We start from the raw sequence: 25,684 nt of genomic DNA, 5'->3' as shown, positions 1-25,684 counted from the left end.
CCAAAATTTCTTTCCTTTGCAAACATACATATGCATATCACATCATGGGTGCAGCTTATGCAAATGAAAAATGCCTGAAGGGCAAGGGGAGGCACTATGCTGGTCTCCTTGCCCTGAGCTCCAAGGTGGTGGGTGAGGTACTTTTTGTTTTCTTTGAAGGTAAAAGGCTGATGTTCAAAGGACTTTAGATTAGTCTCATCCTCCTCTTAGCTTACTACAAGGGAAAGAATACTGAACTGAGCCTTTTTTTTTTTTTTTTTTGCACTATTGGGTCTATTTCTCTTGGGCCACATCTCATTGATGAGTGACACAGCAGCTTTGACCAGTTCCATTTTTGACCAGAACCACCTTAAGCAGCCTGTTTCCCCACACAAGCTCACCATATTGGTGCAGGGCTTAGTGTCTTATATCTGATTGGTTTTAAATATAAATCCTGCATCTCAGAACTCTGAAGCTCAAGGAATTCACTGGGCTCAGCCTCCCTGATAGCAGGGAACCTGGCATTCACCATCCCACTTGGCCTCTGAAATGAGACTTAAGAAAATATACTCACATCAAACAAAGGAACTCTGGGAGTATATCCTCTTTCTGCTCCTGAATCTAACGGGTGACTTCTCTAGAACTTAGTTTTATCTGTCAAATAAGCAGGTTGGATTAAGTCAATCTCTTCCAGCTCTAATATGGTATGATTCAAAAGTCACCTGAAGTCTGAATACTCAAATTTGCAAACAAGGGTGCCTTATTCTGCACCATACATGTGGAACATCTCCATTGATTATCTAACATCCCTTCATTAGTTTAAAGGGGGAAAAAAGACAAACTCAATGTAGGGAATTGGTTTTGAACAATTTTTATTATACGTTTAGTGTTCTCTATACAAAAAAAATCAGTTGGGTTGGTTTGTGTTTTTTGTTTGTTTGTTTTTTTACAGTGATTCCAAAAAAAAATCTGAATAATTTGGCCTTTTCATTGCTCATGCAGTCAGTTTATAAGTCCATGAATTAAACGGTTCTCCATGGCCCAGAAATCTTCCCTGCTGTAGGTCACTCGTGACAGCCTCTGATACTCATCTACTGCTGACAAATTTGGTTAATGCAAAATAATTCAGAAAAAAGGGGGGGGGATGTGTATGTGAGAGGTGTTAAAATGAGGTCTGCCATGGAAGGTTAAATATTTAATGAATGAAAAAAAGACCAGACAGATGGGAGAGTGAGAGACTGAAGGAAAATAAGGGGGAAAACTTCTCCCCCTGCAAAGAACCAATGAGAATTTGTAGTGCAAAGGGTGGGGAGAAAAAGAAGCCCAATATGCTTCAATGAGGGAGCAGGAGGGAGAAAGACAAGGGAGAGGGACACTGTGGGCAGAAGTGAGCAACGAGGGTTGCAGGGACCAGTACAGAATAAAACAGGCCCTGTGATAGGGAACTGGTAATCCAAACAAAAGGAGCTCATGGAGAAGTTGGCAAAGAGCTGGGTAACTGGGCAGAAGGACAACACTGACTGAGGAAATCTTTTTCTGGCAGCAGAAAAAGACATTGGGATGGGTTCATCCACTTTTTGCATGTGTCTGTGTTTGTTTGTGAGAAGAAAAGGGTTGACAGTTCACAAAACTCTGAACTTCTTTTCCCAGATTTTTGTGTTTATTGCTTAACTGAAGTCTTTCTGTCTTGTGCTGATTGGCTGGAGTGGCCCAATACAGAGCATCCCACTGCCCCTACGTTCCCTGTGGCACAAGCCCAGAATGACTGGAGTCCTGTCCTTGAAGTGTAATGTATAACGAGGGCTGGATATGTAACAGAACAAAAGATTCCATCCTGATAGGAGGCACGCTATACTGAAAACCAACGTGGTGGATGAATCAGTCCATGGTGTACCCTCCGCAGCTAAATGACCATCTTTTCCTCTTTAAGCCATCAGACATTCATTCTCTTCTTGTTGTCCTGGGAGACTTCTGAAATGCAAGGTTGGGCTAGCCATGAGTCATGAGAGAATAAAATCAAATTCCTATAACCAGAAGACTCCTATCTGCAATGAATCCTCAGGAGGGGAAAGTCCATTTAAGTAGGAAATAACTGGCCATCGAGTCCAACTTGAATAAAGGGCTGCTTTAAATCAAGTGAAGCTGACAACCTTGTCCATCCTTGATAGAATACCCACATAATACTGATGTGATGTAAGCAGGGCACAGGTCCTAGGGTATGGCTGGGGCCCCTGGGACCTCTCCACTGCCTGAACCTATCTCGGGAAACACTGATCTTAAACAAGAGAAAACATACTAGTCCATGGGGGCTCTTCACTAGATGGTTTATATGAGGGTCATTGTAAAGTCTGGGTACAAATTGACCCTTTTGATGCCTTGGTTTGAACAAGGTGAAAGTTGCCCCAGAGCCAGCCTGGAGTTGAGTGCTATATATCCCTTCTCCCGACATTTCAAGTTCTTGGAGTCATTCATCCCACATGTCACTTATGAATCCTGACCTATAAAGTCTTGCCATGACCTCCTGCTTCTCTCGAAGGCACATTTCCCCTAAACTGGGCTATCTATGTACGTCTTGCGCAAACTCTGTTACCTTCTGCACCTCACAGAGTGCTTTGCACCCAATATAGGTATTTTTAAAAAGTTTGTGGCCCAATCTGATGGAAAAAAGCTCTGAAATTGGAGTCAGAATAACAGGGTCACTCAAATCCTGGATTAGACACAGAAGTGATGCAATTAGGGACACTGGGAGAATTTAGGCAAGTCATTTCTCTGGGTCTCAGACTGCCTATCTGAGAAATGAGGCTATCAGATTAGATGATCTCCAATCTCCCTTCTAAGTGCTAAATCTTACAAACTGACTTTTATTTCTATTGTATCTGTGTTTTTGGAAGAAAAGAGACTTGATAATGCAGCAGTATTGGCTAATGTGTTGGCTGGGTCTGGGGCCCAAGGGAAACCTGGATGCCAATTCAATATTCTAGGGCAAAGATGAACCCCTCGTCCCTCAAAGACCTGGGTATTGGCAAAGGATTCTGATCCACGATGGTCAATTCCTACAGTGTGATGCAGCTATTCTCCTTGGCTCTTCCGACTTCTACTCTCTCCATGCGGACTGTGTGATGGATGCTCCTCTCAAGAGATTGAATACTTAGTTGGGAACGGCAAAGGCCTGAAATGAGTTGAAGACCATTTTTCTTTTCAGCTTGACCTCAATTAAAACACAAGGCACAGGAAGGCAGATTCCTCTCCCTTCTTCCTCTCTCACATATATTCTAGCCAAAAACCCTCAAAGCCTTTCGTAGTAAGGCTAGGAGACACAGAGAAGGAACAGATCAGCACCTCCTGCCGCAACAGTATCCATGCATTACCTCTGAAATCTCTTGGGCAGAGGGATGAGGTGTAAGCAACTCCATCAACTTGACCAAGATGACAAGGCTTTCCCCTAGGAAGGGAATCCAGGAGTTCCCCTGCAGCCACTCTTCTGGTCATCTTCAAGCTTGCTGTAACATGGAGTTCAGCTTGTCCTCTCTGGCTTTTCCTCGGAGCTTGGAGCCAAAGAGCTATTAAGCTTTCACAAGATGGACTGTGGTCAACAATTAAATATCCACTTTGTTCAAAGACGGAGGAAGTCACAGCTCTTGTGGTGTAAAGGTGAGGGAAGAGAGCCTTCTGATGGGACTGCAGCACAGACAGTTGGGAGGGGAGGGAACAAGACGTTCTGGGTAGCTGAATTTGGCTTTCCTCCCCAATGGTGAACCTGATGTCCATACTGCTAAAGCCCTGCAGAGATGGCCTGCATTCTCACCCTCACCCCACCCCCAATCCCAACCAGATTGGCTGGCTGAAGCACCTGGGTTATATTTTTTGTTTGTTTGTTTTGTGTTTTCTTTTCTTCTAAACTCCTGGCACCTGCTGTAGTTGTGTGTTCTGAGAGACCCAGCCCAGCAGTGAACGCTGGCCAATACTATTTGCCTGCTGACCTGGGGCTGATGCCAGCATGGGATTGTACCTGACCTGGTGATCCCTGATGCTCTGCTTCCCAGAGGCAGCTGCCCACCCTGCAGGTGACCTGGGCTGCCCCTGGTGAGCCCATGTGCTTTATAGATTTGATGAAGCACACGGAGCATGGGTCAGTCAGCTGGGTACGGAGAGAACACTTGCTTCCCCAGCAACAGGCTAGGCTGAATCTCCAACCTTGAACAGGCCTCTCACAAATGATTTTGAGTGGGACAGCACCTTTATTGCCTCAGCAGTCGGGGAAATTATGGTTGTTGGAACACTAAAACGGGGGACCAAAGGGGGCTTTGGTCTTTCCCTCCCTCAAGGTCCTTTCTGTAAAGGTTCATAAATAGTCTCATGGAGGAAGAAAGCCTTCTCTTTAGGGTCCCCCATGCCTCCAATAGAATGGCCTGTTGCCTCTTTGTGGGAGCAAAGACAGCCCTGAACTTGCTTTCCCCAGCCTTTTACCCTGCCCCATTTCAACAGTGGAGAGCATCTTCCTTTGGAAATAGGTCTGGTGCGATACCAGTCCAGTCCATGGGGCATATGATCACTCTCAAGTTTGACTAACGCACCCAGCCTAGCTTTCTGGCATGTTTCCCTACCTGCCCTGCGGCACAGGGCAGTTTCAGCTTCCTCTGAATGATTTTCACATCACACAAAGCAGCTTTGCTGTAATACCTTTGGGGCTTGGAGATGTGGCAAATGTCACTGAGAAACCATGGGTCTGCAGGGCTTAGCCCTGTCACCATCAAGGCTCTTTCACCAACTGGAGGCTGGTTCAAGCTTCAGTATGGTACTGGATCCATGAAGGGTGAAATAGGAAAATCCTCTGGAGATAGGCTACAGCTATGGAACAGGACTGGCTCCCACTTGCCGTCTCTCGCACACAGGCTAGGTAACTTTGGTTTTTTAAAAAATGCACTCGGAGGGGACCAGGAGTTAGCACAGACTCGGTGCTGCTGGCGGGAAAACGGCTCCACTCACCATAGGTCCGGGACGGGGCTAAGTGGTCGTTTCTGCGGCTGCCATGAAGCATTGCATAGGTGGCCGGATTCTCCATGAGTCGGATGCCTCAGAGGCAGTGGGGCTTGCAGCGAGGGACTGAGTCCCCAGAACTCCGAGGAAAGCTGGGAGCTGGGTAAGGCAGAGGAGGAACTTTGCAATGAGAGGGGTTCCTATCTGGGCAGAGGTGGTAGAGTGCTGTTAGTATTGTTACCTTGGGTTCTTCTGATATGTAAATACCCCAACAGAAGGATAACACCAGTTTGGTCTGGGGGGAGTGGACAGTCTTGTGGCTGAGCTCACCAGTAACCACTGTCCACATGATGAATCAAGTATGAGTTTTGATAGCCTCCTGAGTGGGGAGCATGGAGATGATACCTAGTGCACTGGAGAGGAAATAAGGGAGAGCCTTCTCAAACTGGCAAAACTCAGAGATGTTCTGCTGGGACAAAGTCCAGTCTCCCTCAGGATGGCCATATTGGACTCCTTCTCATCGACTTCCATGTCATTTCTGGACTCTTTCTCATCTACTTCCCATGTCAGGGATTGATTTATCTAGCTTGGATGTTCTTCTTCTAATTCACTGTCAGATTTGGAGCTTTACTAGGGGGCGAAGAGGGAGGGAAGCCAAAATCCAGAAGCTGCTTCCTTTTTTTTCCTTTTCTAGGTCCAAACATGCCTACCTTCCTTAGGTACCCAGATTTAGGCTTTATATCTGTCTGGAGAGAGCTGGTTGCAGGAGTCCAAGACCTTTCGTTCAAGCACCAACTTCTTGTTCCTACAGTCCAAGACCTCTTGATCAGGATAAAAATAACTCCGTGTATTTTGAGGAAGGTGGGGAGTTACATCCCCACAGCATAAGGAAGTGCCCAGCTCCCAACATGAGCCAGAAAGAGGAATGAGACCCTGTTCATCCTCTCTCTGTCAAAAATACTGTTGCTTTGCAGAAAGAAGGTCAGTGTGAACAAAGGCAGAAGAGGAAGGGTGAGGGAATGGCGCGCACGTGGCTGGAAAGGCATCCTTTGGAAATAATGGGGCCCAGAAGTGTCTGAATACTAGAGATTCTTTGTCCTATTGCTGATTGATCCTTTTGCCAGTCTCTTGCTGCTCTCTGGGGAGAGGCTGTCCCTCCATTCTCTTCTGGGATTTATCTCCAAAAGAAAAACAAAAGTGGAAACTTTTTTTTTTAAGAGAACAAAGGTGAAAGTGGAGAGGTGCAGGGTGTGAAGGGGAGAGATGCCATAACTTCTTAGAAGGAAACTAGAGTGAAATGTTGCCAATAACTTGTGTGCATGTTGAGGGTGAGGTGGAGGGGACAGGGGTGGTCCGGTCCTGGAAGCTCACCGTCAGGTGGCTGAGCCTCAGGAGCCTGTTCCCTTCTGGCTCAGCTCAGGTCTGGCCTCCAGCTCTGTGGTCACCCTGTTGGCACCCGGGGGTGGAGAGGGAGGGAGGGAGGGGAAAGGAAGGGGGGAGGCTTTGCTGTCAGCTGGGCTGTCACAGGTCCACATGGCTCAGCTGATCTCCCAACACTGGCGTCTCTGATTGCTATGCCCGCCCTCGTCCCTTTGGGTGGTGGTGGTTTAGTAGTCCGTCTGCAGTGGGTTTTTTCCTTCCCGCCTCCCCTCCCCCTATTGACTAGAGTGGCTGTATGGGTCCCCTATGCCAGGGAGTAGATGGCATTGACGGGCGATGTGGCCTCTGAGCTTTCATTCCCTTCTGTCTCTTCCTTGTCCTTTTTCACTGTGTATTGGCCAATAAAAGATCCATCTTCATTAAACTGTCCTTCTCCCCCCTCGCCATAGTCCACCAGGCTGTCATCGCTCTCTTGCTGTTTGATGGTACCATCCAAGGATGTCTGGCTTCCTTGTAGGGGCTTGTTGTCCTCGTCACTGGTAGGGGTGGGAAAGGGGCAGGCAGAGAGGGAAGGGACGAGAAGGAGACAGAATATTATAGGGGCAGTCCGAGATGAGAATCCCTTACAAGAGCCCATTTCATTAACTGCTTACTTTGTGCCAGGCATAGGAGAGGGGAGAGAAAAAAGAGCAAAAACAGTTTCTTCCCCCAAGGAACTTTTTTTTTAATGAAAGCTTTTTATTTTCAAAACCTATATATATATATATATATATATATATATATATATATATATAATTTTTCAACATTAGCCCTTGTAAAATCTTGTATTCCAATTCCCCCCCTTCTCCCTAGATGGCAAGTAATCCAATATATATTAAACATGGTAGAAATATATGTTAAATCCAATATGAGCATATATATTTATACAATTATCTCACTGCACAAGGAAAATCAAATCAAACAGGAAAAAATGAGAAAGAAAATAAAATGCAAACAAACAACAACAAAAGTGTTGTGATCCACACTTAGATCCCACAGTCCTCTCTGGGTGTAGATGGCTCTCTTCATCACAAGATCATTGGAACTGGAATCAATCATCTCACTGTTGAAGAGAGCCACGAAGGATCTTATATTTTAATTAATGGGGTAGACAACATGCAAATAACTAAGTACATAAAGGATCTTCCACCAGCTGAATACCCACTCTGTGTTTGGGAGGGGTGGATGTCAAGCAATTCCAATGTGTGAACCCATGGCACCCCATTTCATATGAGAGGAACCACTGTTTTTTCAGAAAGGAGTGAATCCAGTTACAAAAAGAAGCAGGAGCCCAAAGCCTGAAAAAAATTCTTCTTCATCTTTTCCCTTAGAGCATCACATTGCTACCTTTACAGAGCTCTGGTTGGTGAGTAGAGACAGAGGCATCTGTAGACAATGGAAAGTTAGTAGCAAATGTGTCTCAGTTAGAAGAGTAACTGTGAAACTATTAATATTAACTAAGTTCATGAATATGAAGGATTTGGCAAAGCAAATTAGCATGATATTAGGGAAACTGGCTGACGGGGCAACATTACAGTTTGTGGGGGAGGGGAGAAGTTTCCTCTCCCTAAAACTGTTTCTGATCCTTTCCCTCTCCTTTGAATTTTCCCCTTGACATCTTCCTGAATGGAATGTTGTTTAGAATTGAATGGAGAATAGGGCAATTCCTAACCCTGATTCCGTTACCCTAAGTCAAAAGCATTTGAGGTGGTGGATTAGGGGTGGGGATGGGGAAAGGGAGAGCAAGTCTTTTTTTCATGTCTTAGGTTCTTTTAAGTCAGAAAAGGGATTTCAGTCTGGAAAGAACAGACCTCTGTCCTGACAAACGCAGACACTGAGAAGGTATCAGATTGTGGCTGGCCCTCCAACTACTGTCTTTCTACCTTTCAAGTGACCTTCCATGTGCTCAGACTCCAGAGGAAATAAAGAGATCAGAGAAGCAGAGGGAGATGACATTTCAACTTTCCACAAAAGTGAGATAAAGGGTGAATGACTTTTTCCTCCTTTTGTCTTTGCCTCTGAAGACTCAGTTTGGTCCTGGGGCCCCAACTCTGCTCCGGAACGGCAGATGTGGTCAATGTATGCAATTAGTAAGGACAGGAAGGTGTTCTTTCCCCAGCTGGGTCTCAGTTTCCTCATTTGTGGAGTGAGAAAGTTGGACTAGATGGTTTCTGACATCCCCTCCAGCCCTAGATGGATGATCCTATGGTCTGGTCGGGGCTGCCCAACTTCGTTCTATGGCTGTGATTCAACAGATACCATGTGGGATTGGGGCTGGCAGAAAAAACAAAGCCAGGCAGCAGGCCAGAAAAAACACCCCCTGCACCGCTGAACTGAAAATGGAAAAAACAAAACCTCTCTGTGTCTTTCTTCAGTCGCACCTCTAGGGAGGCTGGGTTTCGCCCAGGGTGGCTGAGGAACAGCTGGAGCAGGACAGGGAAGAATGGGAAGGCGCCTCCTCCTAGCCTTTGCTTTTCAGGCAACAGGGTTTCCTGGTGGAGTAGATGGAGCTGGGCTCAGAATGCCCCGCAGTGGGCGCCTGCCATGATTGTTCTGCCAGGCGCTCCCCTGATGGCAGCTTTGTGCATGAGGATAGCCTAGGGTTGTCTGGGCAGATGAGGCACAGAATAAAAGGTGGGAAGAGGAGGGCAGGGCAGCTTCTGGAGTTAGGATCCTAATTAAGAGGATAGGAAAAGGAGAGAGGATGGACTGTCCTAGCTCCACCCCCCCACCCATCCCCCCAAACTATCTGGGAATGGGATGTCTCTGTCCTCTCCAACTATTCCGTTGTCTCTGCTCTTTAGGTTCAAAGAAGGTATTTTATACCAATAAGGTCCAGGACCTCGAGCTTAGGTACTTGAATAGGTGAGTGGGTACTTTGAGAAAGTCTCTATTTATAGGTTTCATGGGCTAGAAGAGACGTTCCAGGTCGCCCAGTCCAACCCTCTCATCTTGCAACTGAGGGAACTGAAAGCCAGACAGGTGACTAACTTGTGTCACACAGATAGGAAGAAGGAGAGATGGGATTTGAACCTGGATTTTCTGGCTGCAAACCCAGTCAAACTGTGTAGCTGTTTGCAGTCTGGCCAGGTTAGCCCTGCTCAGAACTGAAAGCCATTTAGGGTCATTCCAAAGCTCAATAAGGTATTAGCATGTACTTTGAAAGGGGGCTGTTATACAACTGTCCATTTATTCCTCCCTTAGGAAAAATGTGAATGAGGATTAATTTTGTTTGTCTCGAGTCAGACAAATCTCATAATAGTTTTGAATGGGTAGACTGCACACCTGGGTTGTGAAGTACAGTACCGAGGCTAAGTATTTGTGGGGATGACATGTTAGGGAACAGATAAGCACTGAAAGTCTGTACCCCTATGCTATATTTCTGTCATTACCTCATGTTGTGACTGCAGGCAATTCATTGTTCCTCAGGTTCTTTATTTATAAAATGAGGTTGGACTAAATGATTTCTTTTTAAAATTTTATTTTTAAGTTATGGAACAAGCATTTCCATAACATAGTATAATAAAAATGACTACATATGAAACTATTACATACAACTTGCCATTCCTTTTAAATGTGTAATAGAGTTATCGTGGGAATTTCTTTCTTTTTACTTCTTCCCTTTCCTTTCTACCCCACCCTAGAGATGGCTACCATTAGGCACCGATATGTATAGATATGTAAAATCATTCTGTATACACTTCTCTTTATCACTTCTTTCTCTGGACACAAATGATTTCTAAGGTTGCTTCCACCTTCTAAGTTTTATGATTTTATGTCAATATGCTTCAATATGAGTCTCAGAGGTTGCCCACTGAGGGCAGGCTTGTTTGGCACCCTACTTAACTTCATTGGACAGTGCAATTCCTCACAATGTTGTAGAATTCTAAGGTTAATGTCTTTACCATAACAAGATATTATTTCCACTTTGCAGATGGGGAAACTGAGGCTCAGAGAAGTCAGATGATTTAAGCTTAGTTTCCTCATCTGTAATATAGGGATTGCCATGAGGACTGAGTGAAATAGTCTAGGTAAGGCCCTTTGCAAACCCTGTAGTGTTATATAAATGCTTGTTATTATTACTGTGCTGCCTCCCTCTTTTCCTGCTGCTTAACTGATGAGGGACACATTAATTGCCAATAATCTGTATTCTAGTCAGACTTGTTTATGTCTTGTCAACCTTGCAGTGGGGTTGGCTGCAGGGTGAGACAATATCCCAAGTCAGAGTTGTTTAATCCTAGATTTTTCAAACTGGAAGAAACTTAAGGGATAACCCAAGTTCAGCGTCCTCCCCTTACAGCTAAGTGAGCAGTAAAAAGGCTTAGACAATATCACACAGCACGTTACTGTCACGGAAGAACAAGAACACAGGTTTCCAGAGCTCTTGCTACCACATTATATTTGTAGCCAGCAAGGATGAGTCTTTCCCATGAGGACCATCTGTTCCCAGGATCCAGCCACTGCATGCCCTTGTGGGACTAGATGGTCTCCAAGGTTTCACCTACTGTTGAATCCCACAATTCTAAAATTCCAAATTACTATTAGTCAGTGTGTCTGTCTTAGAGGATCAAACCACTGAGGGTAGGTAAGTTTTCCTAAATTATTTTGTACAGCATCACACATGAGAAGATACTCCTTGATTCAAGCTTTTGGATGAAGATGAGAATAATGTTAACTCATATTTATATAGAAAGTCATCCCACTTTCCCAAATCCGGTACTCCACTCAGAGATATGCTCCTGGAAGAAATTCTAAGGGCTGAGCTCATCATAAAAGATAAATGCTTGAATTGAGGTCAGCTTCTGTGAAGCTGCTCTGTTTTTTAAGGACATTGGCTCCCAAATGGGGAACTCTTATCTTTCTAGACCTCAAAAGGCATCATGATACAGTGAAAAGGAAACTAGTGCTACATTTCTATGACTTGCTGGGGTTCTTTAAAATGATTTAATTCAAATCAATCAACATTTATCCCGTGGTATGTCCCTGACACTATGCTAAGCCTTGGGAGTAAAATCCCCAAAACAACAAATAACAGTCTGCTCTGGAGGAGCCTACGTTATCGTCGGCATATAATGTCTAGGCTATACTACAATCTCTCTTATGGAAGGACTGAGTTTGGTCCTGGAACAGAAGGGCAGGAATGTTTATTATATTTATTATATATATATATGACACACATATATATACATAATATAATATAATATATATAATAAATATGTAATATATTTATTATAAACTCTATTCTCATATAAAGCAGGCAATGTTTGCAAACTCCTTACTTGGATCAAAAGAAAGGACCATAATATTTAAAGTTGGAAGGAACTTAGGAGAAAACTGATCGTGGAACTTTATTTGGTTGATCAATCAATCAAAGAAGCATTTTCTGAATAGGCACTGTGCTAGGTGATGAGGACACAAATATGATTTCTGTTTTTCAGGAAGAATAAGGGATTTTTCTCAAAGTCACAAAGGAAGCAAAAGTTGGGATTCACACTCAGAAGTAGGGTTCCTCCTAGTAGGGTTCATCATTTGTTTATGATTTAAAATGTGGAAGTGTTTCAAGTCTTCCATCTGTGTAGGGGTGAGGTCCTAGGCAGTGTCTCCCAGAGGTGCTTTGTCCTAAGCAATTAAGATGAGCAGGCTCTCTGAGCAAACTCAGTATCACTTGTCCTTTTCTCAAGGTGTCTTCAGAGAGGACAGAAACAAAAGCCTTATCGGAGGGAAAATCTATTTGGTGGCCTTTTAGCCAATCTGTGCAGTTCTCTTAAAGAGACAAGGGAGGTTGGGGGAAGAGGAAAGGATAATGGGTGAGGGAGGACAATGAAAGCCATAAAGACGCGGTTTTCATTTTAGGGTAAGAGAAAACATACCTGTAATCAAAGGAACCATCCTCTTCCTTCTGGTCTTCAGGATCAAGGGGAACATCCTTCTTTTCTCTAACTGCAATCAGCAATTGAAGCAGAGTCAGAGCCAATGCATGAAATGTAAATGCTTACCATGCTTTCAGTTATACTGCATGTAGCTTGTCACACATGCATTGTCATACTTTGCCAAGTATTTTTATATATCGGGAATCCCACACGTGTGAATATTCACAATGTTCCTTTGAGGCACGTAAGTTCAAGATTAAAAAAAAAATTACAGAAGAGGAAATAAATTTAGTGAAGAGAAGTAATAAATCAGGTCTCCTGATTCCTCTCTACTTCTCTTTCAACTCAACTAATCAATCATATGGCATTTATTGAGCATCTACTGTCTACCAGCCACTGTAGATACAAAAACAAAAATGAAACATTCCTTGTCCTCAAGGAGCTTGTATTCAATTGGATTTATCCTGCAGCAGGAAAACAGGGAAATTAGTCTTAGGAAGAATTTTCTGAAATGGGAAACTTGCTGAGATCTTTAGATGTTCCTTCTGAGAGATCTTTGTTGGAGCTCTCTGAAGAATTCATCTGTGTGTAGGTCTTTTAGATTACCTAAATCCCACCTTGGGACATGAAGGTGAACTCAGTGATTCCACCTAAGTGATGACGCCTTGGTGTCAAACTAATCACCAGGTTAACTAATCAGTAAGTCAATCAAAGAGCATTTATTAATGCATTCTGGCTCACTTTATGCCAGGCATTATGCCAGGTGCTTGAAAGACATAAAAATTAAATAATTTTTAATCTCAAGCAATTTACACATGTTTTTGAAAGAAGAAAAATGATCATTGACAAATATTTTTGCCTATCTCACATAATCAAAATTTTTTTGGACTCAATCCACTCCAAAATCAATCCACTCTAAAAAGTACTTATTAAATAGCAGATAGAGCAGTGGGCTTGGAATCAGAAGACTCCTCTTCTCCTAAATCTGCTTTCAGACACTCACTAGTTGTGTGACCCTGTGCAAGTAAGTCACTTAAACCTATTTGCTTTAGTTTTTTCATCTGTAAAATAAGCTGGAGGAAGAAATGACAAACCACTTTAGTATCTTTGCCAAGAAAATCACCAAATGGGGTCAAGAAAAGTGGGACATAACTGAAAACAACTGAACAATAATAAGCTATTAGCAAGGCACTGGATAAGAACAAAATTAAAACCTTTCCCTCAAGAAGATAACATTTACTTCTAAGATCAGATGTAGAGCTCTTTAGAAAGGCAAGCACATATGGAGAATCGGACAGCAGGACTGAAATAAACAGGAGGAGAGTCTGATGCCATTGTCTTAGTTTTCGTGGAACACTGGGGAGGGTTCAGTATTTGTTGGAGATGGATGGTATTGTGTTTCTGGAGGAGGAGGAGGATGTTGCTATTGGAATACGGGATTAGGGTGCTGAAGGGATTGCTACCTTGTTCCCCCTCCAATGCCTACAGTAAGTAATAGTGTATGCTATCGTTATTTGGGTATCCTATCCCCTGTCTAGACTATAAGAATCCCAAGGGTAACAACCATCAAAATCTCAAGTCTAGCACAGTATACTTAATAAATATTTGGAATGGAATTCATTTTGCAGCTATTGGGATTTTTCTGGTCTATGTCATTTCTTACAGGACCATAGGGTCTGAGATTGAGAGCTGGAAGGGACTGTGTAGGCTGTGCATCACATTATTCTGGATCTTGCTTGCCCTTCCTCTGACAGATGTCTGTCTCCTGAAGGTAGAGTCTCATTCTGAAGAGGAAAATCAATATCTCTCTCTCTCTCTCTCTCTCTCTCTCTCTCTCTCTCTCTCTCTCTCTCTCTCTCTCTCTCCCTCTCTCTCTCCCTCTCTCTCCTCTCTCTCTCTCCCTCTCTCCCTCTCCCTCTCTCCCTCTCCTCCTCTCCTCCTCTCCTCCTCTCCCCTTCTTCCCTTCCTTCCCCACTTCTGTCTGTTTCTCTTCCTCCTCCTTTTTTCTCTCCCTCCCCTGCCCTTCCCTTCTTAAGTCTTAATGATATTCAGGATGAAATAAAGCTAATTCCCTAACAGATGGGGGTGGGGGGTGGGCAAGAAAGGTCATTCCTAACAGGAGTCAGTCACCTCCCCCAACCCCCCCAGGGCTGCCTGGATCTCTTTGACAGCCCACCTTAGGCGAACTTAATTAACTCAAGTGCTTTCTGACCGCCCTTAGATTTAGAAATTAGACAGGAGGGTCATATTTTCTTATTCAGCAAGGCTGGGCTCATCGAGACAGCTGAGCTCCTCTGGACCTGGCAAGTTGGGGAATCTTGCTCGATTAAGGGAAAGCTTAATTGCTTCCCGTCTAGCCTGCCTTCCCTTTCCCGCCATGGGGAGGGAGTGGAGTTTTATTGCTATTTTCCCTGGGTCTCTTACCTGGGTATTTTCCTCCTCTACTCCTTTTGATGAAGCAGACGATGAGTAGGATCAGCACCAGCAAAGCAATCGCACACATGAGCCCGATGAACCATCCTTGGGTGGCGATGTCTACCTGGTTCTTGGTGAAAGCTGGTTGGGAAAAAGGGACAGTAGGACGGGGGAATATCAAAAGAAAGCAAGTTAATAAGATCTGATAAAAGAGCTTGGGGAGGAAAACAGAGAAGACTCATTCCATAGTCCATGTGGATGCTTTCTCTTGGAGACTAAAGCTAGGGGTTGCCCAGTCTGCTGGCCCAAAATACCCATGAAAGAAAATGTCCATTAAAGGAATAAAAAAAATCCATTAAAGAGCTGAGGTCAAAGGGTGAGGAAATGAGCCAAAAGAAAGGGAAGGGGCCAGGTGAAGGCAGCTGGAATAAGAAGCAGAAAGTAAAGCAGGACCTGGGGACAGCATGGGGCTAGAGGTGATATTGTCCAAGAAAATGGCAGGTCTGCAGTGGCCAATCTGGGCACTCCATCCTGGTGTGGAGTGAGGAGAGTCAGGGAGAAGAAGGCCAGAGGTGCGCTGATGGCAATGAAGTCTAATGAAGACCCAGGGCAAAGAGCCACAGTTGTGGCAAACTTCCCATTGGGGGTGGTGCTCTTGACAATTCCCATTCATATGGGGCCCCCAGGTTAATGAAATGCTTTCCTCATAACACCCCTGTGAGGTTGGTAGACTAAGCATTGTCAGTCCCATTTTACAGATAAGGAAACTGAGATTTATAGAGATGAAGTGACTTGCTCATGATCACATATCTAGTGATAATTTAAAAATACTTTATAGTCATATAAAACTTTAAACTTTACACATCACTTTGACTTAAATCCCACTTGATCCTCACAACAATTTTCTTTGAAGTAATTTTCTCCTATCCATTCTTACATAAGGACCCAAGGCTCAGGCACCTGGAGTAAGTTGATCAGGTCAGACAGTTGGGCAAATGGCAAAGCTGGAATCTGAACTAAGATTTCCTGATTCCAAATTCAGGGCATTTTGAGCACTAGGGAGCCTATGGGGAATTTGGAGGCTGTGGCTCAAAAGCCGACTCCAGCAGAAAAATCATGGCATCCATGAACAATGCTCCCAGAACTAACTGGCCACTCCAGGGAGGGAAAAGATCAAAAGTTTTTTCTTACATTCACAATCTTGCTTTCAGAGGTGAGGGGCTTAACTTGGGTGGGTTTCTGTGCCTTTGACAAGCTCATAACTTCCTTAAAAATTAAAGAACTCCTTTAATATAGTGCCTAGAATGGTGCTAGGGGTTCATAGTGGGGACTTATGAGATTTTCTTAAATGACTGGTCAGGAACTGTCAACCATGGCTTATTGCCATTCATAGAAAGACCTTAAATCAGGCTTCCTTGATTAGCTGATTGAACCTCCTCCTGCCACAGATCTGGTATGAGGGGAGTTACAATTATTCCTGGCGACCCTATACCCCAAAACACACTCCTGTCAATTCACGAGAAGTCCTAACCCATCATGACCCAACCCTTGCCATACACAAACTCACACCAATAAGTTGGGTTTTTTAAAGGTTCTCTTATTAAGGTTGGCAAGAAATGTTGGATCTGGAGGTAGATTTGGGTTTGAAACTTAGCTCTGATACGTACTACCTGTGTGACCTTCGGCAAGTCACTTAACCTGTATGAGCTGGTTTCCTCCTCTGTACAAAATGAAGAAGTTGGACTAGATGATCTTCCAGCTCTAGTGACACCATCATTCTTTTACAATCCATTTGAAAGGCATGAATAAAGGTAGTCACAAGCTTCATGACCTAGGATTTGGTGATTTATTTGGATGAAAATCAGAGGGCTGATTGGATTAGGATCTGGGGCCATTCATCCTAGTCCTCAGATTAAAACATCTGGTGACCAATTTATCATGGCAATGATGATTTTCTGGAGGCCTGGGAGAACAGAGAGGATATGAGATAGAAACAGAGCCAATCCAGCAGGCAGAAGTTCCCAGGTCAAACTGGTCTCATGCACATAAGGCAACATTTCAGATAAGTGGATGGCTCCAGCCAATATCCCATATTGTCCCCACAATGTAGACTGGGAGTAGACTTTGGAGTAGATTGTACCATTTAAGTCACATCACTCAATATCTCCATTCTACCTAACATTTCCTAGTTAAACTAGACTTTTTCCACCTTGAAGTCATTTTAGTGTTGTTCAATCTAACACTCTAGTCTACCCTCCCTCTTACTTAAGACTTTCATGGAACCATTATCACTATTCAGTCATTTCTCATTGACTTGACAGCACAAGCTTCATAGTGATTACTCTACTCTTCTTGAAAAAGCCTTGCCTCCTACTTCCTGGAGAAGATTAAAACCATCTGGATTAAATTTCCTGGTCTTCACTTCAACACATCACTGTCCCTAAAGAGGAGGAGCCTTTTCTCCTTCCTAAAGCTCACTCCTCTAACTATATTTCTCTCCCCACCTGTTCATGAATCTTTTCACAAATATCTCATTGCCTTGATTTTCTTTCACCCTTTATATGGCTTTTCCCCTTATGTTCCCAATATGTCTCTATCATTTCTAACATCTTAAATCAAAACAACAAAAAAATTCACTTGATTCTCAGTAATAATTACTATTCATTTTTTTTCCATCCTTTTATTAATAAACTTCTTGAATATGTGGACTAAACCCATTGTTTCCATGCTGGCTGTACCACTTCAATGAGGTTTCCAATCACTTTTTCAGAGTTTTTCAGTTGTTTCATCTCCTTAGTCATATCTGATGCTATCAACTCTGCCCCCTTCCCTTCCTTCTTGACTTCATGATAGAACGCTTTCCTTGTTTTCCTTCTATCTTTGTTTTCTCAATGCTTTTTTGGCTTCTCCTCTCCCCCATTTGTGGATGCTCTCCCAAGGATCTCTCTTTTTCTCTCTCCAATTCCCTTCCATGAATTTATCCATACTCATGGGACAATGACAGTGATAGATGACATGGTATAATGGATTGAAAGCTGCCCTGTTCTCGTCTGCCTGTGATTCTGAGCAAGTTCTTTAGCCTTTTCCTCAGATGACTCCTTAGAGGTCTTGCAGAACAGGTATCCACCCAGTTGATGGGTGGACACTTTCCACAATGGGGGTCCCCAATATCAGGGAATTACAGACCCCAGAAAAATGTAGTATTTTTAAATCTTGCAAAGGGTTTTTCATCCATTGGCTCATTTGATCTCTATGTGAATGACTAAGATCTGCAATGCAAGATATATCCTTTTACTAATCCCATATTTTTAAAGTCTAGAAGATTTCCCCATGTGTTATCACCTCAAGCTCAATATATTCAAAAGTGATTTAATGATCTCACTTTCTTCATCCTCTTTTGCTTTCAAATTACCCCATTTTTGTCAGTCATCATTCTCCTGGATTGCTCGTCTAAAAAATTCTTCCCTCTCCTTAATCTACTATTGTCTAATCTGTCCCCAGATTCTGTTGTTCCCTACTCCTCCTTTAAAATGTTTCTCAGTGCCTATCTTTTTCCCTATTCATATGACCACTGCCCAAACTTAGACTTTCATCTCTTCATAGCCTTATCTCCTCTTTCTTTTGGGGTAAATTGTACCAATTAAGCCACATCACTCAATATCTCCACTCTACCTAACATTTCCTAGTTAAACTAGACTTTCCACCTTGAAGTCCACTTTAGTGTTGTTCAATGCATATTCTTGTCAAAATAATCTTTTAAAAATAGCTCCATCATCATGTCATCATGCCCCTTCTCTAGAACCTAAAATGATTCCCTATTTTCTACCACCACAAATATCAACTTTTTCAACAGACTTAAGATCTCCATAATCTGATATCACTCTACTTAGCCAGCCTAATTTCTCACAACATGTCAACAAGCATTTATTCTAACTTCTCAACCCAGGCTTACCATACTAGGCAGATTGATATCCTTGTTTTCCACACATGCCACATTTATTTCAACTTCTGCCTATTGGTGCTTCTCCAACTGGAATTTGCTCACTATTCCCCTACTTCTATCCAAATCCTGTGTATTCTCGAGTTTCAGACCTACGTGAAATCTTTCATTGGCCTCTGCAATTTACAATTACTTTTAGCATTGATACCAACCTATTTGTCAGAGAATTTTGCTTTTTAATTGTTCCAAGAGTGCTAATTCTATCTTTCTAACTAAATGAAAGACTTTTTAAATTAAGGGTTTCTTCAGGATTCTTCAGAGCCCAGTACAGTGCTGAGAACATAGTAGGCACTCAGCAAATATCTGTTAATTGAACGATTTCCCCAAATATAACATGATGTAGTGAAAATCTAATATAGTTTATCCCTTAACAGAACATTAGTTCTGCCTATCCCTACCCACCTTATAAAAGTGTTTCCACACACTATCAAAGTGAATATGGCTATTCCTCTGCTTAGTGGGAAGAATGATGATTGACTGCTTCTAATTTCCCAAAGGCTACAAGACAAGATTGTTTGGTTTAAAGTCAGGACCATAAAGATAATGAAGTGAGGTATAGCTTTTATTTATTTTCAGACTGAATTGGGAAGGAAAGCAGGCCTATGTTTAAAGAAAGACAATCTTTCCTTCAAAAACTCTGCTTCCTCCAGGGGTGGCCCCTATCCCTTTGGATACAGTGCCACTGTGCTTCAGGGGTATGAGGGAGACAGAAAAACAGAAGATAGTGTTCTATCTGATTCCAAATCCAGACATATTAATCTAGTTAAAGGGCTAGAGAATCCATTCCTGGATCTGTTCTGTTCTTATCTTCCTAAGAAGTAGAAGCTGCTATAAGGTAAGCCTTCCATAGATCATTTATTCAAGTATGAAAGGGGACTTATTATAAGATGATCTCACATCTTGGGCTCCAATAACAATTTTCCCAAGGAAAATCCACTGTTAAGTAAATCTCAATGCTGACATCTAATTCAATGGATTGATTCCATTTATTTAAATGCAATAAAGCCAAAGTTTTAAAATTTGGTTGCATCCAATCTTGAACTATCCTCCAGTTCCAATGGATACAAACTAGGACACACTCCATACCCTTACACTAAGTGTCACACGAAGCATCTGAGAAACTCAAGCATTAACTTCCTCTTGCCACAGAGAAGAAGGGACAAGATTTTCTAGATTTGCCACACCCTCTACATTAGGGAGGGAAAATTCACCAACAGTTCTAATGGCTTCAATTCTAACTAGATTAAACAATGGACACAAATTTAGGCCTGTTACTTAAAATTCAAAGAAAAATGCATTTTAGAAACAGAAGAGGGTCCTTAGATTGATGTGGTAAAGCTGAGATTTATTCAAAAAAGCTCTCTGGCTTGGCTGATTTCAACTAAGCATCATTTCACATTTCCTCCTCTTCAATTTGCCCTACCCCACCCTGGGTTGATGCAAATAATAATAATAATAATAATAATAATTTTCCCCCAGCTACAGTGAATGAATGAAAGATGTGGTCAATCAACCACAGATAACTCTTGACTCCCTCTGCTGTTCTGTGGTCCTGGAACAGTACTCAGGGCGCTCAGCCAATAGAATGCAAGTATACCCCAATGATGTCCCCTTTGTCCCTCTGCCCAGAAAGAAAGGACAGAAGGGCTTCTGGAGTCAATCAGGGTTATATGTTAATGGCCTCGGGGGGTCCCACTGGCCTCAAGAGCTTTATGGAGGTGATTAACTTTACATATGGGATCTTTGTGGGATGGGTCAGAGAGTCTGACGCTGTTCTTAGTGGTTTCCTTCTTTTTCCTTGCTGAGCTGCTAAGGAACATTACTATTCATTAAATGAAGGATGTCTTGTGCCTACCTAAATGATCAGTGGCTGGGGCCTGTCAACCTTTGCTCTCTTTTATCTTTATGAGCATATGGAATATAGAAAGCCTGTGCACACCTAAATGTGCAGACAATGCTCCACTGTGTATGTGGACCTACGTCAGTGGCATATGAAGTGTGTTTAGTGCTTGATATTTTTAACAATAATAGTAACAACAACAGCTAGCATTTTTATAATATTTTAAGGTTTTCAAAGCATTCCACCAATATCTCATTTAATCTTCATAACAGCCTTTTGAGAAATGTGTTATTATTATTCCTATCTTACAGATATGGAAATGAGGCAAATAGGTTTTTTTTTAAGGTACTTGTCCGGGATCACACAGTTAGTACATATCTAAAGCAAGATTTGAACTCAGATCTTCCTTACTCCAGGTCCAAATACTCTGTTATTATATTATAATTTCCCTGAGGGCAGACACTGTATCTTACATTAGGTCAGTATCACTCCTATATCCGAATACAGTACCTAGCACACACATATTTGATAGATATTATAATCACAGATTTAGAGTGGATTAGAATCTTAGAGATCATTTATTCTAAACAGTGGAAAAACTGCTCTACTCTTCCTTCTTGGTTTTCTTCTTAATGCTCTTCTTTCACTACTCAATTTTCTTTGCTGTAAATAATCCATATCCCATTTCCTATCATTGTACTCTAAAGATCTGATCAAAGCCTTCTTTTTTTGTTTCTTTCTTGCCTTTTCTCTTTTTTCTCTTTCTCTCTTTTCTCTTTCTGCCTCTCTTCTCTTCCTTCCTTCTTTCCTCTCTCTGTCTTGGTCTGTCTCTATCTCTCCCTCCCCACCTCCTTCCCTCCCCCTTCTCCCCCTTCTGTCTCTTTCTCCCTCTTCCCCCCATCTCTCTCTTCCTCTCTCCCTTTCCCTCCTTTTTTCTTCGATTCTTTTACTTAGTGACCTCAACGTGCCCCCTTCCTCCCCTCCCCACCTGGGTTTAACATCTATATTCACTTGACTTCCGTCTCTATATCTGGTTCTGGTTCCTCTTCTGTAGGTCTGCATCACTATATGCTTGCCAGACATTTCAAACTGAATGATGGATGTCCCATGGGCATCTCAAACTCAATATGTCTAAAACAGAATTCATCATCTCTTCTCCAAAACTCAATGGGATTTCATAACCTTTTGAACTTTCCTTTTACCACTATCCTTCTATTCTTAGGCTGACAAACTCACTCAGAGTTATTCCCAACTCCTTATTCTCCCTCACCTTTTATATTGACTCAGTTGTCACATGTTGTTTTTTTTCTGTCTCTACAACTTCTCTAGCACCTGTCCCCTTTTCTTTACTCAGCCATTACCTAAATCAGGCCCCCCCACAAGGACTGCTGCAATAACCTCCTCATTAGTATTTTCATCTTGAATCTAGCTTCACTTTCCTGAATTTTTCACATGGCTTCCAAAATAATTTTTATAAAGCACAATATTCTTTCACAGATGACGCCAGGGAGGCCCAGGGACACTACCTGATTTGTATGTGGTCACACAGGTTTTAAGGATCATAGGCAAGATTTGAACCTTTATCTTTTCTATAGCACAACACAAATTTCTATATCCATGCCTTCAAGGCTCAGAAGATCTAGACACCCAGCTTGTAAGGACTGCTTGTTGATTGATTTTACAGATGAGGAAACTAAGACCCATAGATATTAATATATATATTTTCTCTATATAGATATAATCTATAGATATTAATAGATATTCACAGAAAGTCCATTTAACCACCCTACTGAATAATGTTCTGTCTCATCTCTAGGATCAAATACAAATCCCTCTGTTTGACATTTAAAGCTCTTCATATTCTGACCCTAACCAACTTTTCTAGCCTTAATATATCTATACCTACACACACAGACATAGATTTACATATTTCTACATATACATACACACATATAAATATATTACTTCCATTCCCACATTCTATTTCTGGCCAAACTGGCCTTTATATACTGGTCCCTCTATTTCCAAACCTCAGGTTTGTCCCTCTCTGTCCCCAGAGCCTAGAATGCATTGTGCCTTTACCTCTCATCTTTTATCATTTCCTTAAAAACAGTGCAAATGCCCCCTTTTTACATGAAATCTTTCTTAATCTTCTAGTTTCCAGTGTTCCTTCCCCCTAATTACCTTGAGTATATTTCACATATATATATGTTTACACATTGTCTTCTCTGATATAATGTAAGCCCCTTGAGGGCAGGGACAGAGTAATTTTTGTCTTTGTGTCCTCATCACTTAGCACAACATCTGGCACACAGCAGGCACGTAAGAACTGTTTGTTGAGTGACTGATTTTACAGATAAGGGAACTAAGGCCTATAGAGGTGAAGTCAAGGGTAATAAATGGCAGAATAGACTCCGAATCCAAGTCACATCTAGTCATTTCTTGTGTGTGATAGCAGGCTGCTTAATCTAGGTTACACAATATTCACTGTACTTTTAACTGTAGGACAACTGGGCAATAAGTGTTGGTTGCATGGATACTTCCCTCTCTAGACTAACGAGGCAGTTTTCTGGGGAAAACACTGGAAAGGTGTGCTTTCTGTGGTAATTTTGAAAGCAAATTGTGCTTGCATTTATTTACAAGGTAGTCTTCCTCTAGGCAAGGCTGGGTACCATTTTCAAGGATCATTTTTCTGATGTGTCAACCTAGTGTCAACCAGGTCTGTTTTGGACCCAAACCAAACATATGCAGCAATGGACACAAAGCTGCAAAAAGTCCAGAATCCTTATTGGTTTGGAGTCCAGCCAGCTGCATTGCTGTCAAACAGTCAGATGCCATGCGGGTTTCCCCACACCTCTCCTCCACTTCCCCCACTAAACCTTTGAGACAGGACAGGGCCAAAGATATACTCAGACTGGGCCTCCAGGCCACAAGAGCCATCTAAGTGTTTCAATTTTCTGAGCCTCTAGGGCATGGATATAGAAGTTTGTTTTGTGATATGGAAAAGATGCTAGCTCTCAAGTTGGAAAATATAGATTCAAATCTTGTCTGTGACCCTTAACATCTACACGATCATTGGACAAATCACTCTGCTTCTCTGGGCCTCCCTGGCCTTATCTATGAAATAACAGGATTGGATTTAATGGCCTTCTTGAGGTATCACTTGTGATTGTATGATTTATGCCTAAATTGGGAGGGATTTGGCAGAGACATTTATCTCTAATGGACAATGAGCTTCTTTTAGTAGTTGGACCTTTATTTCTCCCAAATGATATCTGGGATGATCATCTGAGCCAAGAGCATTAGTTATAGATGGAAAAAGGGAAAATATTTTGTAAATCAATTTTTTGTCCTATACTGAGTTTTTCCTTCTGCTTATGAATCTTTATCTTCATCTGAGAAGGCACTAGAGGACAGGACTGATTTTTCCTCCTTCTTGACTTCCCTGTAATCCCTTGCACAAAGATGCCATGTGGACTCTCAGGCTGATTTTGAATTTACATTAGCTGGAAGTGATCCCATACCAGCCTATCCCTTTCTCTTCTCCATTCATGGAGGAGTTGGACACACCATAATAATACAGTATGAGGAGTTTATCTACTCATTGGTTCGGGCAGGCAGGTGCCTCATTATCCTTCCCTACTTCCGAGTTGCAAGAAGTCAACCACTTTTCAGCCATGCTAACTTTGGGGACAGAAGAGACATGCAAAATTAGCCACAAAAATGAAATATTTGGAGAAAGTCAAAAAGTGAGAAGAATAAGAGGATGGGACAGAAACTGGACTTTGTTGCAGCTGATAGTAGAATAAAATATTATCCTGAGTCCCAGAATGCAAATACAACAAACCTCTTGTATTCAATGGGTAGAATTTTCAAGGTGACTGGTTTGCTGAAAATTCTAGCCATTGGATCCAGTTAGCCCTTTATATCCAATGGATAGAATTTTCAAGGTGGCAGGATTTCTGAAAATTCCACCCATTGAATATGAAGGACTAACTGGATCTAATGGGCAGAATTTTCAAGGTGGCGGGATTTTTGAAAATTCTATCCAGTGGATATGAAGGGCTAACTGATGCAAAGGGGAGAATTTTCAAGATGGTGGGTTTCCTTTTGACTTTAGGAAGCTGGTTCTAACAATAAGATTGGTCCAAAAAGGGAATGGGGTTGCCTTGCTATACAATGACTTCCTTGTTATAGAAATTGTTTGAGCAGAGGCTGGATAGTGGGTGGTTATGTAACAAATAAAGAGATTGTGCCAAATGATCACCAAGCTCACTTCCAACTCTAATATTTTACAGAAAGGCATTTTGGCACAGTGGAAGGAATATTAATTTAGGAAGGAGATGTCCTGGGTTCAAATCCTGTTTCTGACCATTCACTATGTGTGTGATGTTGAACAGATCACATAAGTGCCCTGTATCTCAGTTTCCCCAACTATAAAATGAGAGGGGGGGTGGGATTAAATGACAACTGGGACCCAAGAGCCATAAGCCTATGATTCTGCACCATAAATAGTAATCAAATATGTGTGCACAAGAAAACAGTGTGGGTACAGCAACCCACAAAACCATACCTGGAGATAGTAAGCAAACATACACATCCTCCTCACACAGGCGCAAATACATACAAAACCTTTTTTAAAATACAAGTATATATCAAGCATTCTTCTCTGGCTTCATTAGTCAGCTTTTCTTTCCTTTATCACCTCCAATCATCACTCACAAGGTCAATACCATCAGTCCCCTTCCAAGTCACACACTCCCACTGCCTCTTAACTCCATCTCTGACTTTATTCGCTCCCTCCAGTTTCTAGGAACCTTTAGATTTTTGTAGATAGGACAAGAAGAGAAGGTAGCCATGCAAGATTGGAGTGGAGAAGTCCTAGTTCTTCTCTCCATGACAAGTCACAGACAGAAAGCCAGAGATGACAATGGAATGCCTCATGCTTGTGGGGGGCAGCTCAGACTGGCCAAATCCCCTCTCACCTGAGTCAGTAGCAGTCTGAACAGTGACGAGGGAACTGGTGATAGCGGGTCTGTTTTGGGAATAAACCCGGAACGAGTAGAAAATCCCGGGATTGAGGTTGGTCACCGAGATAGACTGGGCCTTAACAGAGGGAATTTTTGTTGACTCTTTGCCTGAAGAACAGAAATCTTAAGTCAGCTTAGGGGCTTTGGAACGTGC

At 42.3% G+C, this 25,684-nt stretch overlaps 1 protein-coding gene across 17 annotated transcripts in view; it reads right to left on the bottom strand.

Annotated features, from left to right (window-relative positions):
* Positions 1 to 243: 243 nt before the first annotated feature.
* The window catches only part of NFASC (neurofascin), a 240,772-nt gene continuing 215,331 nt past the window's right edge, over positions 244 to 25,684 (bottom strand). For 5 of the 17 annotated variants that reach the window (XM_031937211.1, XM_023501923.2, XM_023501926.2 and 2 more), the window contains 3 exons: positions 14,670 to 14,801; positions 12,246 to 12,315; positions 244 to 6,872 (listed from right to left, as the gene is read on the bottom strand). In XM_031937211.1, coding sequence (XP_031793071.1) covers positions 6,641 to 6,872; positions 12,246 to 12,315; positions 14,670 to 14,801 — 434 coding nt within the window. In that variant the 3' untranslated portion in view covers positions 244 to 6,640. Of the gene's footprint in view, positions 6,873 to 12,245; positions 12,316 to 14,669; positions 14,802 to 25,485; positions 25,639 to 25,684 lie in introns of all 17 variants that reach the window. The other 12 variants (XM_023501922.2, XM_031937213.1, XM_031937214.1 and 9 more) reach the window with 3 other exon arrangements.

The sequence above is a fragment of the Sarcophilus harrisii genome, chromosome 4, assembly GCF_902635505.1.
Source record: "Sarcophilus harrisii chromosome 4, mSarHar1.11, whole genome shotgun sequence".
In the NCBI taxonomy this organism is placed as follows: Eukaryota; Metazoa; Chordata; class Mammalia; order Dasyuromorphia; family Dasyuridae; genus Sarcophilus; species Sarcophilus harrisii.
The sequence above is the reverse complement of the archived record's forward strand: the minus strand, read 5'-3'. Positions and strand labels throughout refer to the sequence as shown.